Here is a 20,626-nt window from a genome sequence, read left to right as displayed (position 1 = left end):
TCCATTATCTGGATGCCAGATCATTTTTAATTCAAACATTCTCTAAATGTGGCCTCCGGCCCCTCTAAATCCCACTGTTTCACTTTGTTATTGACTGGGCTTCAATCATGTGTGACCGATAGAAATGAATAAGTTATAAGAAAAATGATGTTGGCTAAGTGAGGCAGCCTCTTTTTGTTAGCTGTTGATATCATGAAATGACAGCTGTGAAATGCCACAGGTAAAATAATATCTGTGTCACTTCACAATGCTTGTCTTTTTTATTGATAGAAATGTGTCAGTTTGTTTTCATTATGCCTACAAATTGATATAAAATGTATCTGCAAGGCTCTAATCAGATTATTTCTATTATTAATATTATTATTACTGTGTAGCAAAACAAACTGATATGAAATTATGATATCACATATATTTTGCCAAACTGAAGGCAGAAAAATGGTTAAATGCATTAATAATGTTTTGAGTCCTATTTCTAATGGATGTTACATCTGACTGAAGACAGAGACTGAGTCGCTGAGACACTTTTAGGAAGGGATGGAAAATGACTACGCTCTAAGTAATTTTGTATAATAAAGCGCTAATCTCTTCTAAATCAAAGTTACTTAGTAAATTGGTGAGAGAAACAAATAAAGAGATGTACCCAGATGGATGAATGACAAGGTGCATGTGAGGAAACTTTTCATATCAGTGACCTGACCAATGTTCAAAATAGTCTGCATTACTAGTATGATTGGAGCATGGATCCTTATTTGAAATATAGAGGTTTATACAAAATAGTAATGCATTGTTGTGAGCCAATCATCTCACATCTGATGACGCAACATGATCTCAGACAGTTATCTCAGGGTTAACCAAACAGAATGTTTCTCCATCCATCACATTGTACATGTTTTTAACCAACAGTTGGCAAAGGGAAAACTGCTATTAACCACTTATTTCATTAAAGCTGGAATATTTCAAGAGGTATTTATACAGACACTTAAATAACTTGGTGGCATGAATGGACAGAACGAATGCAAATCTATAATAACTGTAAATCTGGTTTAGGTCATGGGGGATAACGGTTGACACTGTGACCATCGATCAAGGGGTTTTCATTCAAAGATGTTACCGTCGTTGTGAGTCACTCATGCCATTATGGAAAATCCACCTACGGCATCTAACGGTTCTCATGAAACACGTGATATTTACATAGTGATTCTGCCTGCTGCATTCAGACTTTTTTAAATGCATATTAAAGAACCAACTTTGGTGATCAAAGGTGTGGAATTTTTTTATTTTTATTATTGGTAAACAATTACAACACAGATGGATATAGAACATCAAGACAATATGAGGCTAATAGCACATCAAAAGACAAACGGAATTACACACTGATTCATGCCAGAGAGAAAGAGAGAGGGGGGAGTGAAACAGGTGAAGAACAGATCACAAGCTATAGATGAAAGCGTACGAAGAAGGGGGGCTAGAAAAGGACCAATGTCACATATACTGGGTAAACAGTGGCTGAAGAGCTGACGCTGCCTTGTTTTAATCCACCATCCTGTGTAAATGTTAGGTAAAATAACCAAACAATATTGTCCCACTCTGCCTTTGCTAATGCAAATTGATTGCAAAAAAACGATTTAAACCACTAACTCATCATTCGGCCCGTCCCACTGGAGAATCTGAAACTCTGTAAAGTCTTCAGCTATATGGACAGAGATTACACCCAATCTGTCATTGCATTGTGGTCCAGTTTAATACAATAGGCTCATCGCCCCCTTTTCACTTCCCTCCCTAAAAAAGTGCATTGTTGTCTTAGCATTGGCATTAGATGTCAGTGCGAGCCGACCCAGCTGCTGACACAGTGCTGGCTCGAACAGTGCTCAGTATTTGATGAAGGGAACACAGAGCACCAAGCAGCTCTTTCCCTGCAGTGTTTAACATATTTCAGGGAGAGGGGAAAAACTAAATCAGGTAAAGTATATAAAAGGCAATAGCTGCAAGATTTGCATCTGTGTGGTTTTGAGGTTTGTACAGTTGAGACAAACTCAGCAAGCAAGTACATGGTGCATGATAAGAAAATACTCATCAGGTTCGTGGAACTGCTCTGACTCTATAGCTGGTGAGAATAGATGAAAAAGATACAGTTCATTTAACAGACAGTGACCTCTGTTGTCTCACTATATGGGGTAAGTTGTCACAATTGATCCTGCTACTAAACAGAGATACAGTACAAAATATCAAATCATTGTTTTGGTCAAATATTAACCTGTAATTGATAGATTGTATAAATTTATAACATTTAAAACAAAAATGACCAATAAAAAATGTGACAACTTGCCCCAATCTGTTTATTTATGGAAAAATAACCTTGTCCTAAGAACAAAGAAGTTTACTAAAAGACTGAATGTAAGTCTGAACATATTCTAGTGTGGTTTTATTTTACCCTACATCTATAGCAAAAATCTTTTTTTGTTTTCGAGAACAGAATTTACTACAAAAAAAAAAAAAAAAAAAGATTTCAAGAAGCTTTTGAACAACTAGATGTTGGAAACCGCCATACCAAATTACTGCTATAGAGAAAACAAATATTTGTGTAATTGGACTTTTGACAAAAAACCTTACAGTCATTTCTAATTAGGCTACATTGTGACAACTATTACACTGTAGCCCCGCTCTCCACTATATAGGCCTAGTATTTACGGCGCATCTCGTTTAGTGTCAATTATAGTGATGTTCATAATTTTTTTTTTAAAGATTTGTAGTTTGACACTGACAGTAATTCATGACAGCATATGTTATGTCATGTATCAGCTAACAAACCAGCAAAATGCAAGGGTGGCAATGAGCAAAGGGTTTGTTTGCGGTTAATCAGACTAAGATATATTTTTGCAAACATACTTTGCAAAAATATATTGAGCTAGATTAACGTATGAATAATACAATTAATGAATTATATTAATATGTTTAAATTAATTTTAAATTATCTCACGGCCCCTGGAGGATCACTGGGGCCCCCTAGTGGGCCGCGTCCCCACCGGTTGAGAACCACTGTTTTAAACCCACCAACAACTGACCCTTGTTCCATCTCTCTCTCTCTCTCTCTCTCTCTCTCTCTCTCTCTCTCTCTCTCTCTCTCTCTCTCTCTCTCTCTCTCTCTCTCTCTCTCTCTCAATGCATACTAGGTAGGCTACTGTTCACTATTAAAACTAGTGATGCATTACAATTAATGAACATTAGTGATGAAAAAAGAAAACAAATTAAATCGAGCCGAGTCGACTCCCATCGTTGACTTAAATGAGCCGAGCCGAGTCCGACTCGTTCGCGAACGACTCATCACTAGAACAGCTGCGTTCCAGTTTCTCTCTCTCTCTCTCTCTCTCTCTCTCTCTCTCTCTCTCTCTCTCTCTCTCTCTCTCTCTCTCTCTGACTGCGTTCACTTCCTTACTTTCACCCCTCCCTCTCGCGCTCTCTCCTCCTCTACATCCTCAATCTCTCTCAGCAGCAGCAGTTTGTGTCCTGAGAGAACTGGCACCAAACTGACGCATCCATGGGGCGCGCGCAGCATCTTTATTTCACCACATTACAATTTGAAGTCATATAGTGGAATATTCACGCCAACGCAACAAGCACACGTCAGTCGTTCGGCGTTTAATCTTCAGGCTTAAAACTCTCAGTCGCTCCATATCTGTCTGTATTTGTCACATTTGTAGCTGTGTCGAGCTGTGGTGATGGATGGGGATGCGTGTGTTCGCGTGTGGACTCGACCGCTGCAAGTGATGCTCCAGCAGAAGAAGATCAAAGCGCGGAGGAAAAAGCGCAAGGAGTTGTTCGGGGGACAGATGTGCTTCATCGGGCTGCTGCTGCTGGCGGTGTCCGGCTTGTCTAGTTTGGCCGAGAAATCCGGTGAGTTTCGGTTCAGTATTTGTCAGGAATGTGTGTTTGTGAAAGCGGAGGGGGGTAATGGAAAGTTTTACGGGAGAATCATACTCGCACTCGGAACTGTTTTAGTAGAGAACCGTAGCCTACTCGCAACATTGCACCGACTTTTAAAGGGAAACATGCAGAATCACTCTTAACTGATCCATAATGCAGTGTTTCCCAACCTTTTTTTCGGGCACCCTTTGAAATTTTTCAAAAATGTGTGGCACCCAACACTAGTGTTGTTATGAAACTACTTTGATACGATACCTTGAAATGTATCGATTTTCAACACCACAGGGAAGAACTGCCTACTGTCATATAGATATTTGTAATATTATTTAAAAAAAAAAAAAAAAAAAAAAAATAATAATAAATTGTCCATCCATTGAAAGTCAAGGAATCAATAATTTCTTCTGAGGCTTTTATTCATATATAAACATTGCTCTATTACCATTGCAAATCTCACCTAAATGTTTGCTCTCTCAGTGTATTTGTGTTTTTATATTGGGATAATTCTGTGTAATTGCACAAGATAGCTTGTTTTTAATCAAAGTTTTAAAAATATTTTATAATGTAATAATTTCACAGTTATTCTCCAAATTAATGTAGAAACAACATAAAGACAGTATATTTTAAACATTAATTATCGCCATGCAACATTACAGTATAATTGAAACCTATCAATTTTAACATTTATTGGGCTCTAAAAAAAGAACAACATTTAATTTAAGTGAACTTAAAACAATAATCACATAAGCCCATAATAAATGTTATATTTACCTGTGCCCTTTTTCTCACAACTCTTTACATTCATTTAAGACTTTATTTAACACTGCTCTTATGAGGATACTCAACAAAACGGAAATTTTGGCATAATCGTGTGTTCAAGCGCGAAAGAGAAGTCTATTGTGGCTTGCGTCGTTCTGTGCGTCGTGTGTGTCAGCAGGACATTCACAGACAGCGCGTTCTCTTTTGTCATGTCGCACTTGAATGGTTTAAAAGCATTTGCATTAAGAGGAAGGTGATCATAGAATGTAACGCTAGCCAAAGGATGACAGAATTTTTTTAAAACACATTAATTGCGTTAAATATTTTTAACGCGTTAAACTGAAAACCATTCATCGCATATGCGTTACTTTTGACAGCACGGCCATAACCGATGTGTTTATGTGAAGAATACGCGGCGAGACCGACGTTGTGACAATATTTTCATGTATTTGACCGTAACCGCAACAAGCCATGAAAAACAGGCAGCTTTATGTTTACGCACGGGAATGAAATCATGCACAACCCCCGCAATTCAACGCCGAAAACTTACGATTTGCATTTTTATTATACATTTATGTGCGTTATTTGATGGTAGGCCTTTTTTTTTTAACACATTTTAGCAATTTTAAAATGTTTGATGGAGTTTTTACACTACACCCCTACTCTTGCCAGATGGCACCCCGTTTGGGAAACGCTGCCATAATGGATCTATTTCTGAAACAGTTAAAAATTTACAGAATTCGGCTACACAACTATTTTAGATAAGCATGCTTGTACTTTTTAAAGAGTCATATACACTATTAACCATTTTAGCCATACTTAACACTTAAATATTTTAAAGGTGCTCTAAGCGATGTCACACGTTTTTTAGGGTGAAACATTTTTTGTCACATACAGCAAACATCTCCTCACTATCCGCTAGCTGCCTGTCCCCTGAACACACTGTAAAAAAAACACGGTCTCTGTAGACAGCCTAGGCTCCAGAAACGGCAACAAAAACAAACTGGGCCAACCTGCACCATGAAACATAACAAACAGTGTTCCAGCCAATAACTGACAAGAATGATTTGGGGTTGGGGGGTTAGTGCGCGTGCACATGAAGGGGGATGTGGGGAGTGTAGGAGAGAGAAGCATGAAGAGGGAAGTTAGCTAGAGGAGAGATGTCCTAGACAACGACTAACGTTAGAATTATATTCTCTTGAATTTTGATATGGCCGACACACGACCAAAGAGACGACGTTAGCAAAGAAGAGGGAAAAAGAAGGAATGCGCAAAGTCCTGAATTTACATCGGAAAAGCACGGAAGGGAGGGGGAGGGGGAGGGGGAGGGGACGAGATGAGGAGAATGGAGGGTCAAGCTAGCCTCTGTTTTGCTTGACAATACTTCGAACGTCAACAAGAAGTGACATCACGCACCTTTAATGAACTGTACTCATAACGTTTTGGAGAATCGTAATGACACTAGCTATAAACTGTTTTAGAGAGCCAAACTTAACAGTTAGAGAACATTGCACTAAAATCCATTTGAGACAGCCATAATCAAACAATTAACTATTGAGATATCTGTACAATTATTATTAATCATTTTAGAGAATCAAAAGCTGTTTTAGAAGATAATCATGTTTACACTTTTAAATTTCACAGTGATTTAGATAAATTTTTGTCATAAGTACAATCGTGCTAGTGTTACGTACTTGTGATGTTGATGTACTGAGTAAAGTGTTTTGAACATCTATGTTTAATAATAGGTTGATCTGTCGCAAGGCGGTTTTCTCCCACAATGCTGATAAAGTTTGGGTTCTGATCCATAATGGATTGTAGTAAGCCAGTGGTGGTTTACCCACTGATTCACAAACACTGAAGGAGTTCTTTAGAGCTGAACATAAATTATCGTTAGCTGACCCAGGGATCCTTGATGATCTCAGTCATCTCTATATATAATAACATAATGTGCATCACCAATTTGTTAAAAATTGAGTCAGGACAATGTGGCAGTTAATCTCAGAGACATTAACAGTGTCTGTACCTTTTTCCATCACAGGCTTGCTTGTTAAAAGCATTTCTACCACTCATGTTTACATTATAGCGACATTGTAGGACTTGCATGAAGTTGTCTCCTTAAAAGTTGGCAAATATTGTCATGGGGTCTTTTCTTATCAGCTTGTCTAGATTTGTCCGCTCCCTGATCCATGATACCGTGCAATCTGAATCCGTCCACACAAACTCCATCTGTCCATTCGTATCTATGCAACTCAGCACAAAATTAATGACTCTTCATAATAATTTTACTAGTATATCCCTTTTGAAAACCATTCAGGATGTGTACATCTGTCATATACCCTGACATACAAAAGATCTTTTCATATAATACTCTCTGAATGTTCCCTTAAGGGCACCACATTTAAAGATAATCTTGTTGTATAACATAATCTTGACAGCTCTGTACATTACATTAAAAGGGTCATTTAATTCTATTTTCAAAGATCGTTATTTTGAGTATTGCGTGTAATAGAATGCTTTATTACATGGCTTGGTTGAATTCCAATGTAGAATGCGGTCTGTTATTTCTTGTTATACCATGGTCTGGGTGAATACTCGATTCTGATTGGCTGCAGGGTGTCCGTTAAAAAGTGATAATGTACACCTAAATAAACCGTCAGGCGTAACCAAGGAAACCAAGTTATTGTTTGTAGCTTGTAACTTTAGATTTCGATTGTAAAACTAATTAAAATATAAACTAATGTTTTAAAAATGTGTTATTTGGCAAGTGACCATGGTATAAGCGGGTTAATGCCCTTCGAGGTGTCCATTATCAGGTTTTAATGGACTTCGGCGGAGGCAACCGTCCGACGCCTCGCCGTCGTCCATTAAAACCTGATAATGGACACCTCGTCGGGCATTAACCCTTACATAACAGACCGCTGCGAAGTATAACACAACGTTGCCATGAAAAACAGAGTGTTGCTATGGACGCGGAATGGCCTATTTTCTTTTGCGGAAGCAATACAATCGTTTTTAAATCAATAAACTCCTTTTTAAATCAATATTTTGTGTCAAATTATTTTATTTTTTTGTAGGTAGCCATGTAATAAGCGGAAAATGTATAGCGAGGCGGTTGTTATAGCGAATAACAACCCCTACAGGCTGATTCAAGACGTTCAGCCTGTCGGGGTTGTTATTCTCTATAACAACCGCCGCGCTATACATTATCCCTTACTTAATGTTCAAAAAATACATTATCTTTCACATACTGTACATTATTGGAGCTCCTCCATGCCTAGTCTTTCTAAAACACGTCAATTTCTACAAAGATCTTCTTTCCGAAAAGCGTAGTTTGCTCTGATTGGCCAGCTGACCCAGTGTGTTGTGATTGGCCGAACACCTCAAGCGTGTGTCGGAAATGTAACACCCCTTACCATAATCGCAAGCTTCAGCTTCTTAAGCAATTATAAAGACAGTTAACAATGTCATCAGTTTTACCATATCAGTTTGAGCCCGAGTCAGATTCTGAAAATGCAGATGACTAAGCCTATCGATCTGAACCTGATACTCGTCTGTATTTACAGTACACAAGTCGCAGTTCAGCTGACAGTGTAAAACAGAACACGTAGTGCATCTATGTTTGTCATCTTTATACCACAAGTTACAGTATAAGCGGAGAACAGAGAATACTACGTTTGCAAACATAAATCCATATCTGCAATTTTGATTGTAAGAATGACAAACAATATGCATTACTCAACACTGCACACAACTCTGCATTTGAACAGTCAATAGCAAATACTTTAAAAAACAATAAAACATACTTACAGGCTCTGATTCAGAAGCGCCAGATTGCCCTAGCTAAGTTGAAATTGCCCCATTTTTGTGCCCTCCCAGGTTAAGGAAACTGTCCTGTGTAAAATGCGCTGTACTCACACAAACTTTTGGGTTGTACTGTTCTGGAACAGTGTTGTAAATAAATCTTAACCACTGATTCCTAATTGCGTCCTCTTTCGGAAGGCCAAATAAAGTGCTTTTGCTTTCGCATAGAAAACGTCTTGGCGGCGTTGTCGACATGGCGGAGACAACACTATACGATAACTGAAGTCATGCCTTCTTTCTTTGCGTATGCATTTGGTCGGCATTATGCAAATACGGTATTTCCACATAGTGAGGGAGAATTCAATCGAGGTGTTTCAGCTAAGTCTGGATCTGCCTTATCTTTAAGATAGAATAAATCTTTTTGTGGGAGACTTTGAGCTTCACAACTTGGCAGATCGTATACATGGACAAACAGCTACATGACACACTAAAGAAAAAGGAAAACATGAAATTGCATCATATGACCCCTTTAAGGCTGTTGGATGAAATGGATAGATCATTTAATTTACATGTACAGTGTGTTCATATATATAGGAAGCTGTTATTTTGCAAATGCCATTAGGGAAAGCAAATGAAAGAAGTGGAGAAAGTGAAGAGGTGGATTTGGAGGGAAGAATAGGGAATGATAAAGGCAGGGAGAACTGTGCTGAGTGGCCTGCCAGCCAGAACAGACACTGATATAAAGTGACTTCTCTGTCAGTTGCTGACTGGCTCTGACAGACATGCTGCCTGCATTTGGGCCAGCTAGTCAGGCCTCTGAGCTTCTTTATTGTTTTTTTTTTTTGAGGCACTGATTTTATTGATTGATTGATCCATTTATTTATTTACATCGTTTCTTGTGCCCCCCATTTTCTTTCTTTCTCTCTCTCGCTCTCTCGCTCTCATTTCTCAATATCCTTATCTCTCTCTTGCACTATTTGGACAAGATTAGTTTTTCAAACGGCTTGAGTCAAATTATTACCAGAGGACATCTGTGATGTCATGTACTGATTCGGATGGGATTTGGAAATCTATAGTTTTTTTTTTCTTCCCGTCATTTTACCAGGAAAATGTCGACAAAAACATCTAAATTTATAATGGTGCTCCAGGCAGGGCCATAAGAAATCTAGCTTTAGATACAATATTCAATGAAAGTCATGTTGATAATTATGTTTAATATAAAATGCATATAAATGAAAAGAGTATATATATATATTCAGATAAAATATCTCCTCTGAGTTAGCAAAAACAGTACGCACCACATTTTTAGCCAAGGTTGTGTGAGAAAAACAATGTTTTCCTGCCCAAATGGGGATTTTGACGTCAATTAATGTTCCCTGTGTGCCCAGATGCTCTCAGGTACCTCGTGTTCATGCTTGGCATGCTTTCATCTGGAAGAAAAAGTGAAAGAAAGAAAAATGAACAATGTGTTAGATCTTCCTATTGTCTAGGAATATTTTGGACAATACTGGAGAAGTTTGGCATGTTTTGGTTCAAATTTCGCAACACTTTCTCTAACATGTTTAAGAAATGCACGGCACTGGATAAACCTGATGTCTTTAGAATTAATAGTTTTCCTCAGTTGAAGTCTCAGTCTCTGGCTGTTGTATAATGTTTGTTAGCCCTTACTAATTTATGCTGCTTTATATGGATATAGTTATTAAACCTATAGAAATTTCTACCCTCACCACCTTTTTGCTATTTTTTAAAGTAAGGCAACACAAGCAAATGTTTTATGTCAATATTTTACAATACATATTTTAGGCTATAAATTATAAAACAATAGAAATACTGTTAAAAAATTAAGATAATTATTGTGACAATTTCTGGTTGTCAAATGTTATATGCATAGATATCAAATTTGTACTAGCCAATGTTTCATATTATTCCTTCTTTCACTTGGAGTGTCCTTGACATTGGTTCAAAATGACTGAATCTTCAATCTTTCTATGTGTCACGTGAACTGTGGACAATAGAACACCTGAAAGGCTCTGGTTCTCAGCAAAATTACTGAATTACGTTCAAATGAATGAAAGTCTTGAATGAAAGTCATTTGACTGAACTTTTTAGTTTCCCCTTCAAGCTAATGTTGCATTGTCACTAAATCTTGCAATCATTGATCATGTTCATTGCCTTGCAAGTTTCAAACTTCAACATTTGTTTTTCTGTGATGTATTGAACGTTTTTGGTGGAAATTCTGAGCGAGCTGTTAGGCATACATATGAAATTGCAAGAAATTGTTTATCTGGTTTTTATAGGTGACCTGGCTGCTTAATTGATTTTTGCATATAGCTTTCCAAGTAGGATTACTTCTTGTTGTTCTTACCTCTCTCTCTCATTCTCTTCTGACCAGCTCATTTATCATCCACACTGGTCCACACCTTTTGTCTCTTTTGGAGCAGAGCAGTTCATTATTTTAGCTAGTTTTACACCACGCTGGGCCACAAGCCTGACAGCAAGCTAGTCCCAGATGGATGACATGAGATGGATCAGTGCTGTAATTGTAATTCTATATTGCACAGACAAATTGAGGGTTTGGAAAATGTGCGAAATGTCAGAGGTCTAACAGTGTTCAAGTTATAGATTTGTGGCCATTGAAGCCCATGCACAGGATATTAGGTGGCACTGTAACAAAGGTGTAAATTAAGTGTTCCATAATAATATTATGATATATTAGGACCATATCAGTTATCATTCAGTTTTTGATTTATTGGTATTGGTCAGTAATATCAGGATATATTTATCATCTGATATCACATATTTAATTTGAACTCTCCTTTCCACTTATTTTTTAGATCATAGGTTACTTTAGCCATCATCGAGCACTAATTTAAAGAGATTGTTAACCCTAAAATGAAAATTAAGTCATAATTTTCTCACCCTGGTGTTGTTCTAATGCAGTATGCCCTACTTTCTTTTATGGACCAAAAAAGGAGAATTTTTACAAAAATGTCCTGCTTGCGCTCATCCATATAATGGCAGTAAAAAGCGACTAGCATCAAGCTTTTTAAAAAATACTCTCCAGGGTGAGTAAACTAATTAATTGTCATTTTAGTGTGAACTATCCCTTTAAGGGATAGTACAAAGATGCAAGCATTATTTGTTGAGCCTTCATTATATAAGAACTTTTTTTTTTTTTTTTTACAAATCTGTATAACACTGCACATTATAATGTTAAATTCACTTAATAATCACAATTTTGATTTGCCACTGACAAAACAATTGTCATTATTATTATTTTTTATTTATTTTTTACAAAATGTGTAGATTATTTATTCGTTTTCAACCATGAAAATGAAGAACATAATTTGACCAGAAATGATTTTTTAATCAGAGCATCGCTGAAGACTTCCGAAGGCTACCAAATGCTAAATTAATTAGAAACAACAGCATGGTATTGTCATTTATCAATAGAGATATATAGTGTTATGCTCATTGTAATATCCACTGACATGAGCTGAATATTTTCTGTCAGCTGTAAAATATACTGACTCTGCAGTTTAGTTTTCACTTGAGCTGATGAATGGAGCCAGTGATGTTGTTGTCTGGTGCACCATCACCTACAAAATCCATCATGCTTACACACCAAACCAGCCTCTCTTTATATGCCTTTGACAGCTCACAGCTCACTAATCATTCACAATTCTGTTTGAAACATGGCTTTACTTGTTAAAGCAGAGTCCCAGCACTAAATATATGAAGCACAGGCTGTCGTTTCCACAGAATTTCTGAGATGTGTTCACAGTGAATAAAAACCATCCAGTCATTTGATCAAGTGTGAAGAGCAAATAATGGCTCATCTTTCAGTACATCACAGTTGGCAATTAAGCTCCCCGTTCAAACACTGATTACAAAAATCATCTCAACACAGTTTAAATGTACAGAAGGAGACTCAATAATGTGAATCTTTCAAGCTTAAAGAAGAGGCACTGCACATATTTTAAAGGCTAAAATATAGCTCACTCATTTTTTTTACGTGATAGATAAATGCACATGTTATTTCCTGTTATTTCTCAGTAGTCTGTTTACATCATGATAAGTTTCTTGTCCATTAATAAGGTGAAAAATCAACACTATCACGTAGATGTTTTGTAGAGGAGCAACAAAATAAACAATATGCACACATTATTACACAGTGACCTCATAGGTATTTGGACAAGCAAGCCACAGCTAAAAATGTGTGAATGTCATTTCAATATATAACAAAATGTCATAACAAAAGTGGCATTTATTTGTAGAGAAAGATAGCACAAGCACTAGGGGTGTAACGGTACGTGTATTCGTACCGAACCGTTTCGGTACAGGGCTTTCGGTTCGGTGCACGTGTGTACCGAATGACTGAATGCAATATTTTGTGTGCGGAACATAGGTACATTTTCGTGTTTCCACACGAACCAAAAAGTGGCGGAAGTCTCCGCGTTCAGCGCAAATCCCGCCCTGCAGCTGATTCTAATGTTTTTTCCTATTAGACATTCTCTGGTTTTACCCGTGTTTTACCCGTCGTCACTGTAACAATGAAATAGACTGCATGGCGAAAAAAAGCTTTTCCGCTTCGTGTGCGCCGCCGCACTCTCCGTTCCGTGGCGTGCGCGCGCGCGTGTGTGTGTGTGTGTGTGTGTGTGTGTGTGTGTGTCGACGACCCGCTGCGCTCTCTGCTCAATGTTCGAGTCAGTGTTTGCGCTGCGCGTTCTGCTCTGTCGTTAACGGCCCAAACACTCCAATCATGTACCGATCACGCACTGGAAAAGCAAAGTCCGCTCAAATAAGGTGAAATTTCTCAGTAGTAACTTAGATTTCTGTTTGCTGAGCTGGTATAGTCATGCTGGCAACAATGGTAAAATGACCTGCTCTGATCACATGCTCTGGTAATAATAGCTTTGTACTATAGCTTTGGACTATATTTTATTTAGATAATTATTAAAAAAGTGGAAAAAAAAAATCTTAAATTGATTGTTGATTGATTATTGAAAAATAATAATACATTAATATATTTGTTTAATATTATTTTAATATAGGGCTATTTTCTGTTCCTGCACTGTAATCATAGTTATTTATTTATATTTTTCATTATATTTTATTATGTGATATTGGTTTGAGACTGAGAGTGTTTTATTTAGTGGAGAACTTTGCAGCAGTATTTTATTTCTTATTCTTTTTTTATTTTATATCTATTTTATTATATTTTATTAAAAAGTGTTTAAAAAAGTGTAAACAAATTGTTAAAAAAAGTTTATAGTAATAAACAACCTGCAGTTTAATGTTTGCATTTCTTTCCCTTACTGTACCGAAAATAAACCGAACCGTGACTTTAAAACCGAGGTACGTACCGAACCGTGATTTTTGTGTACCGTTACACCCCTAACAAGCACACTTTACAAGTGTGATACTTCTCAAAAAGGAAAACTCTAGCATCATTTGTTTGCAGATGCCACTTGGTTTGAGTCTAAAGTACACAGAAAAAAACAATAAGTACAATTTATTTTTTAAGTAAATTGCACAAGCATATTTTTAAAGTAAATTTCACATATGAAATTAAGTAAACCCTGCTTAACTAAGTTTAGTGAAAGTAAAGAAAATAAGTCATTTTAACTTGGCTAGTAAAAGGTTGAGTAATATTTATTTAGTTGAAGTTTCCTTTGCAATACATTTCACTTAAACAATATAATATTGAATTAAGCCCCACTTAAGTATATGCTTTACTTAAAAATTGTAGTTATTACAATAGATATTATGTGAGACAGCATATCTACAAATCAGAAGTTATGTGTCATGTGAACGCAGAGACTTCAATACTTGGTAGACAATACACAATGACGATAACATTTGATGGATCGTTTTTGTTTGAATGTGTCATTTTGAGTAGAAAATGAACTCCAAATGTCACAAAATGGCACATTACTAATCCTAACAACAAAAGTAATGATAAAACCGTGTAATTACAACTGGAAAACAGTGAAAAATCAACCTTATTAATTATTCAAGGCCCAGTGCATGATGGGAGCACCAGTATTAGAAAAGTTGAGTAATTTTACTTAATTTTATAACGTTGATATTTACGCTTTCATTTCTACATGCTTGAATTGAGTACTAATATAGAATTTACTTAGTTTTTTTAATTCTTGCCTGAACTAACTTTTTCATGTGAATTACATTGTTTTTTCTGTAGTATTTACTTCACCACAAAATCATTTTTATCATTGTTCCCTACATATCCAAAAGTCTCCATATATGGCAAATGTATATTACAGACCATCATGATGAAGTGACATTGTTGTTGACTGTGCTGAGCTGTTTACAAAAGTTAACATAAACCTTGAGTAAGATGTAGGCTATTGAATTTGTCTTTCTGTCTGTGATGGATTATAGATGTTTAAAAATCCTGTCCAGTGGTTGCTTGTATAGCGGTGGTAGCACTGTATTTCAACTTGCCGTCAAAGACAATTCCGTGATAAATTACTTGAATCCAGGAGTCTCAGAATAGGTGTGTTCGACTTGAAGTGTCGCTGCGCAGAGCAGACTGATCGATGCATGACATCAAAGTACCGTGAGAGCGATCTGAAAGCATACAGAGCCGTCTGCTCTCTAATCCCTCTCGCGGTACTTTGATGTCATATACACCAATCGGTCTGTGCAACGCCGCTTCAATTTGAACACACAAATATGCAACCCATTTTACTTCTGTGAAAGCATATTCAACAAGTAAAAATGTATGGCAGGACTAGGTTTTATTTGTTTATTTGTAAATGGATTGGATTATGAAAAGTGGGCGTTACATACTAGAATGGAGCCTAAAACAATTTCTAAAACAAATTTGACCCTGGACCACAAAACCAGTCACATGGGTACATTTTTTTAAAATTGAGATTTATACATCATCTGAAAGCTGAATAAATAAGCTTTCCATTGATGTATGGTTTGTTAGGATAGGACAATATTTGGCCGAAAATCTGGAATCTGAGGGTGCAAAAAATCGAAACATTGAGACTTGAGAGAATCGCCTTGTCCATTTATGTTCGTGATTGTGCTGCATTCACTCACAAAAATAAATGTTTTATATATGTACGGTTGGAAATTTACAAAATATATTCATGCTCTTTTCTTAATATCCTAATGCTTTTTGGCATACAAGAAAAATCGATAATTTTGACCCATGCAATGTATTGTTGGCCATTGCCACAAATATACCCGTCCGACTTGTGACTGGTTTTGTGATCCAGGGTCACATATGCTAAAACAATGGCTAAATAGCTAGTTGTGTATTGGTTAGCATTATCCAATGACTTTTGCAGCCTAAGTGACATCAGCAGAAAAGAAAAGTATGTAATATTATTTAATTTTAAAAATAGGTTATGTAGATAATAATTTTATTTTTAATAAACTCAAAGATTTCTTCCTAAACATGATATAAAATCAAATCAATGTGAAATCCCATTTGCATCCATTTTACTTCTGCAATGTGATGTATCATCATTCACAATAAGACCAGGAACATGTATTCAGAAAGTAATAGTTGATTTTGGATTTGGACAGGTGATCGATCGATTTCCTTAATAACTCTATAGAGAAAAAATTCTCAGTAGTTTCTCAGTAATTAACAAAAAGTATTGAATCCCCCAATAGAATGTCGCTAATTAATACAGTGGTTTTATTTTAGGCTAGCGGTCTATTCTGGAATACTCAAGACAATTTAGTAAGGGCGGAGGCATCTGCCACCCTGGAGCGCGTGACGAGGTGAAAAGGGGATGGAGAGAGAGAAACAGCAAGGGGTTTTCTATCTGCCAGCTCCTCCCGGATCCCTCCACATGCCTCTCCTGCAGCTGCCCTCACGTGTAGCGCAGGTCATTAATTCAGAGAGGAGGGGGCGCCCTACATACCCTTTCTCTCTCTCTAAAGGCTATATATATATTTATTTATATATATATATATATATATATATATATATATATATATATATATATATATATATATATATATATATATATATAGCATGCTCTAAATGTGCTCATTAGAGGTGTGATTTATGATGCCCCTACACTCCACCTTCTTTGCATTTGTGCTGCAGTAAGAGTGGATTAGGCCCTGCATTGCATCTGTTTATGTTGTTTGCTAAAGCAAAAAAAAAAAACTGCTCCAACCGAGTAAATCAAATGCAATGCACAGTTCGGCAGAACACAGCAAGACCACTGAACATCTCCTAGAGAGGCTCTGGCCAGCTAGTGAGTGAGCAGATGGATTGCACACAGATGTTTGGAATATTTCAGACATACGGAGATGAAAACCAGCCTTGTATTGTAATGTAGCAAGGACAAGCATGTTGTACGGGCACTGATCTGCCAGAAATGTTTCGCGCTGAAAATATGTTCTCCAGTTCACTTTACAGACATTAGTATGCTGTTTTTCAGAGTGAGAGATACAGTATTAACCATAAGGATTGTAACCTTGAGTCTGATCGACTCCTGTTTGGTGCTGCGAGTTAAGATGAAGATCCCTCTGTTTGAAACAAAGTTAAGTTGCAGAGACAGACTGAGTTGTTCCCATTTTGGGGCTTTTTTCTGTATTTATTTTGTGTTATGCAATAGAGAACCAATTTCTTACCTGTAGTTTTTAGGTAAGTTTACCTAAAAACTACAATGTTGATTAAAAAAACAACAACCTTGCATCATAATAAGTGTAGTGTCAAAGCATTTGGTAACTAAACGGTATTTTATTAAGTTTAGTGACAACATGTTACAACGTTGACATGGTACAATGACTGGTAGGCTACTGTTTTTATTATTGATTGACACAAATTTCATGATTTCAATTCAATTCAATTCTTGTGATTTGTAAATTTTTCACAAAAAAAAAAAAAAAAAACTCACCTAATGCTAAACAGGCCTGTCAGTTGGTATTATTATTAAAGATTACAAATAACAACTCAATAACACCTAAATATAATGCAGTTCTTCAGCGGTTTTATTGGCCTCTTTCCGCTGTTGAAAAACTTATTGACCGATATTATGTATGCGGCATATACATTGAAATATGTGCTTGAAATGAGGCACTACAGTGATCTGCATGTCACATTTACAAGCGCCAAAACAGTATTTATTGTTTGAATGTTGTAATAAAATTGATAGAATCTGAGAGCTGAGAATTTGTTTCATATCAAAAGTAACCTGCTCTGTCTTGTCGGTGTCAGTGTCCTCTTTGCTTCGCAATTTTTCTCTGCATGAGAAAATGGATGTGTGGCGTGAGAGCGTGTGAAAGTGTCAATTGCGTGAGTCACACACTGAATGCGTGAGAGTTGGCAGCCCTGACTGCAAGTATACTACAAGTGAACTTGTATACTGATAGTTTATTAATTAAATACTTGAAGAACAGTTTATGTAAAACGTAAAAAAATATATAAAAAAAACTTTTTAAAAACATAAAAAAGTTTATGAAAGCCCACTTTGAAGTATACTTTCAGTAGTTTTATACAGCAAATACCTATACTTGTAAGTTTTCTTTAAGTGAACGTAATATCATACTTTTTTTTTGCACTTTGAGTAGCCTATGCTAATATGTTTCTATTGAGGTATTAATTTGTATACTTTAACTGAACTTTAAGTAGATTTGATGTAAATATATGTACACTACCAGTGGACTACATAAAAATTCACAATCAGAATTAGTAAATATATGTTTTCTTTTTAAATGAATAATTTAAAACAATTTATTTTTAGTTTAAAAGAAGTATACTAATAGCACACTTGAATAAACCTCTTTTTTTGTAAGGGCCATTTGTTGACAAAGTGACATATAATATGTTGCTTTTCATATCTTAAAATATTTGTCATTATGAAGTTGTATTTGTTGTGACTTGTCATTGGTGTCAACAAAGGGTTGCTGTAATCTGAGTGTTGTGAGTGATGATACAGCACATTTCTAATAGCTAAACTGCTCAGCTGTCAGAAATTAGCATGGAACCCCAGCACACGCTGTGAGTGCCAGCACATTCAGATAGCCTTTCACCTGCGCTAAAAGGGGAAGAAGAACCGATTAGCTTTTTAATTGTCTGATTTAGATCAAACGTGAGCTGACTATCTTGCAGTGCAGTGCAAATTACAACTAAGGATATGAGAAGGTAGCACATTACTTTTCACACAGGATTACCTTTCAGCTTTCATTCAAATAAGCATTTTTGCTCTGTAAAAATGACAAATATGCTTAAGATATTAAAATCCACTATTATATGAAAGAATAGTGAGTTCTAAGCCTTTAATCTTTTGGCTGCTTTGAATTTATATAAGCTCTTGTTTGATATTCTGTCTGATTACATAAAGCTGCAGTTGAAACATATTTGAAGGTGGTATGGTTTGTAATGAGAATGGATATCTATACTTGTGCAGTTAGTCGTGTTTGTCATTGTTTCAAGATGGACTAAAAGTGTTAGTATAGGAGGGTGCCCAAAACAAGCCATTGCCCTAAAAGAGCAATATCATTCTGAACACAGAAGAACCAGACTCAGCTGGGATGTAGGAAGAGATTTTGTGGTCCTATGCCACCAAGACAAATGTTGTAAGCCAAAATTCAATGCTGTTCTGACTGTGTGTCAAAAATCAAACACTCTTTTCGCTTCAGAAATACTGTGAAATATGGTGCTAGTATCAGTAGGACTGCTTTTCATCATCAGGGACTGGACATCTTGTTAAAACAGAAGGAATAATGTGACATCTGACAACCTTCAGCAAATATCGAATTAAGAGGAGAAAAAAAATGATGTGGAAGAATAGGCCACAACCCCTTCTGAAAAGTGTGTGAAGCTAGTAAATACTTCAAAATATGGTATTTGAAATGTGGAGATTGAATATAAAATTACTTTGTTATTATAAGAAAGATGGATGGGTTGCTAATGTGGAGTTTGTCCTATGGAGTGTGATTGACAACCTGACTGTGGCGGTTTATTAACTCTATTTGTGATCTGAGTAACTTTAGGTGGTCTTGATTGGTGAAGTGATCATTGTATCTGCTAAAAATGAATGTAACTATAGCAATGTGCAATGATGTGTACAAAATGTAAGACTTATGGAAGTCTTGTATAATTAGGGTAGTTTGGGGTTCACATGGCTTTAATCTGGTTGTTTTAGTTCTAAAAATAACTAAATTAAAATATGCAAAATGTTGATATATTTCTTGACCTTCACTACTGCGGATATTTCCATATCTATTTTTTGTGATTTAGCATGCATATGAAAATGTCCCAGACACCAGAAGACTGGGAAAAAAAGACTACCCTAAAAAGATGGGGGATGCTACACTGAGTGACGCCCCAGAAACCAACTCTCGTTTACTCAAAGCTCTCTGACCGCCCCTCCAGTCCTTTGAAGATTGTTTGGTGGAGATGAGGCTCTTGTCCAGTTCTTCTGGCTGACAGCAGACATGCACAGCAGGAGTCACACTGCCAGCAGTCACTAATGAGACTATTAATGGCCTGTCACATCCATAAACGGCCAATTACTGATACCCAATCACTGACTTTATATATAACCACTATTCACTCCTGATGGTTTGTTTAATCATTCACCTGATACTAGTCTGATTATTAACTACACTGTACGATTCTCAGACAAGACTGTTCCCAGCGGTCCACACGTTTTCATCAAGTCCCACCTTTACCTCCAATACTTTTAACACCCAATAAATTCCATATGGGGTTCATGTGTAGTTTCTTTATTTGTATTGATTCTATATTCAAGGTGGTTTCAAACTTTTTTTAATGCCAAAGTACCCACAAAGATGATGATCCCCTGGTGAATTATCAAGACATGTTCTGTATGGTAGCAATAATTGGTAAATATTTGATATGGCCATTTTATTCAAACCAAAAGAAATGATTAATAAATATTATATGGAAAATATTATTATTAATGATATGATTCATTTTTCATAACTCAAATGTATTTATTTAGTTATTTCCGCTTAAAAAAGGCCCACTTTTTGTCTCTCTCTCTCTCTCTCTCTCTGAAATTTTCCGCTTCCCATTTTCGTTCCCCAATTTGAAAACCACTCCCTGCTCTAATCCAAGCAGATGTTTTTCTTCTACAATGTCACTAATATAATACAGTGTTTCCAGAGATCCTTA

At 36.4% G+C, this 20,626-nt stretch overlaps 1 protein-coding gene across 2 annotated transcripts in view; it reads left to right on the top strand.

Annotated features, from left to right (window-relative positions):
• The window catches only part of slc24a3 (solute carrier family 24 member 3), an 88,977-nt gene that overhangs the window by 10,602 nt on the left and 57,749 nt on the right, over nucleotides 1-20,626 (top strand). The window contains exon 1 of one of the 2 annotated variants that reach the window (XM_079855404.1): nucleotides 3,499-3,891. The exons of the other annotated variant lie outside the window; for it this stretch is intronic. Within the exon in view, the coding sequence (XP_079711530.1) occupies nucleotides 3,717-3,891 (175 nt within the window). The 5' untranslated portion in view covers nucleotides 3,499-3,716. Of the gene's footprint in view, nucleotides 1-3,498; nucleotides 3,892-20,626 lie in introns of those variants that run through there. 2 annotated transcript variants of the gene reach the window in all.

The sequence above is a fragment of the Squalius cephalus genome (genome assembly GCF_949319135.1).
Source record: "Squalius cephalus genome assembly, chromosome: 21".
Taxonomy (NCBI): Eukaryota; Metazoa; Chordata; class Actinopteri; order Cypriniformes; family Leuciscidae; genus Squalius; species Squalius cephalus.
Note: the sequence above shows the minus strand (reverse complement) of the source record. Positions and strands in the feature narration are given on the sequence as shown.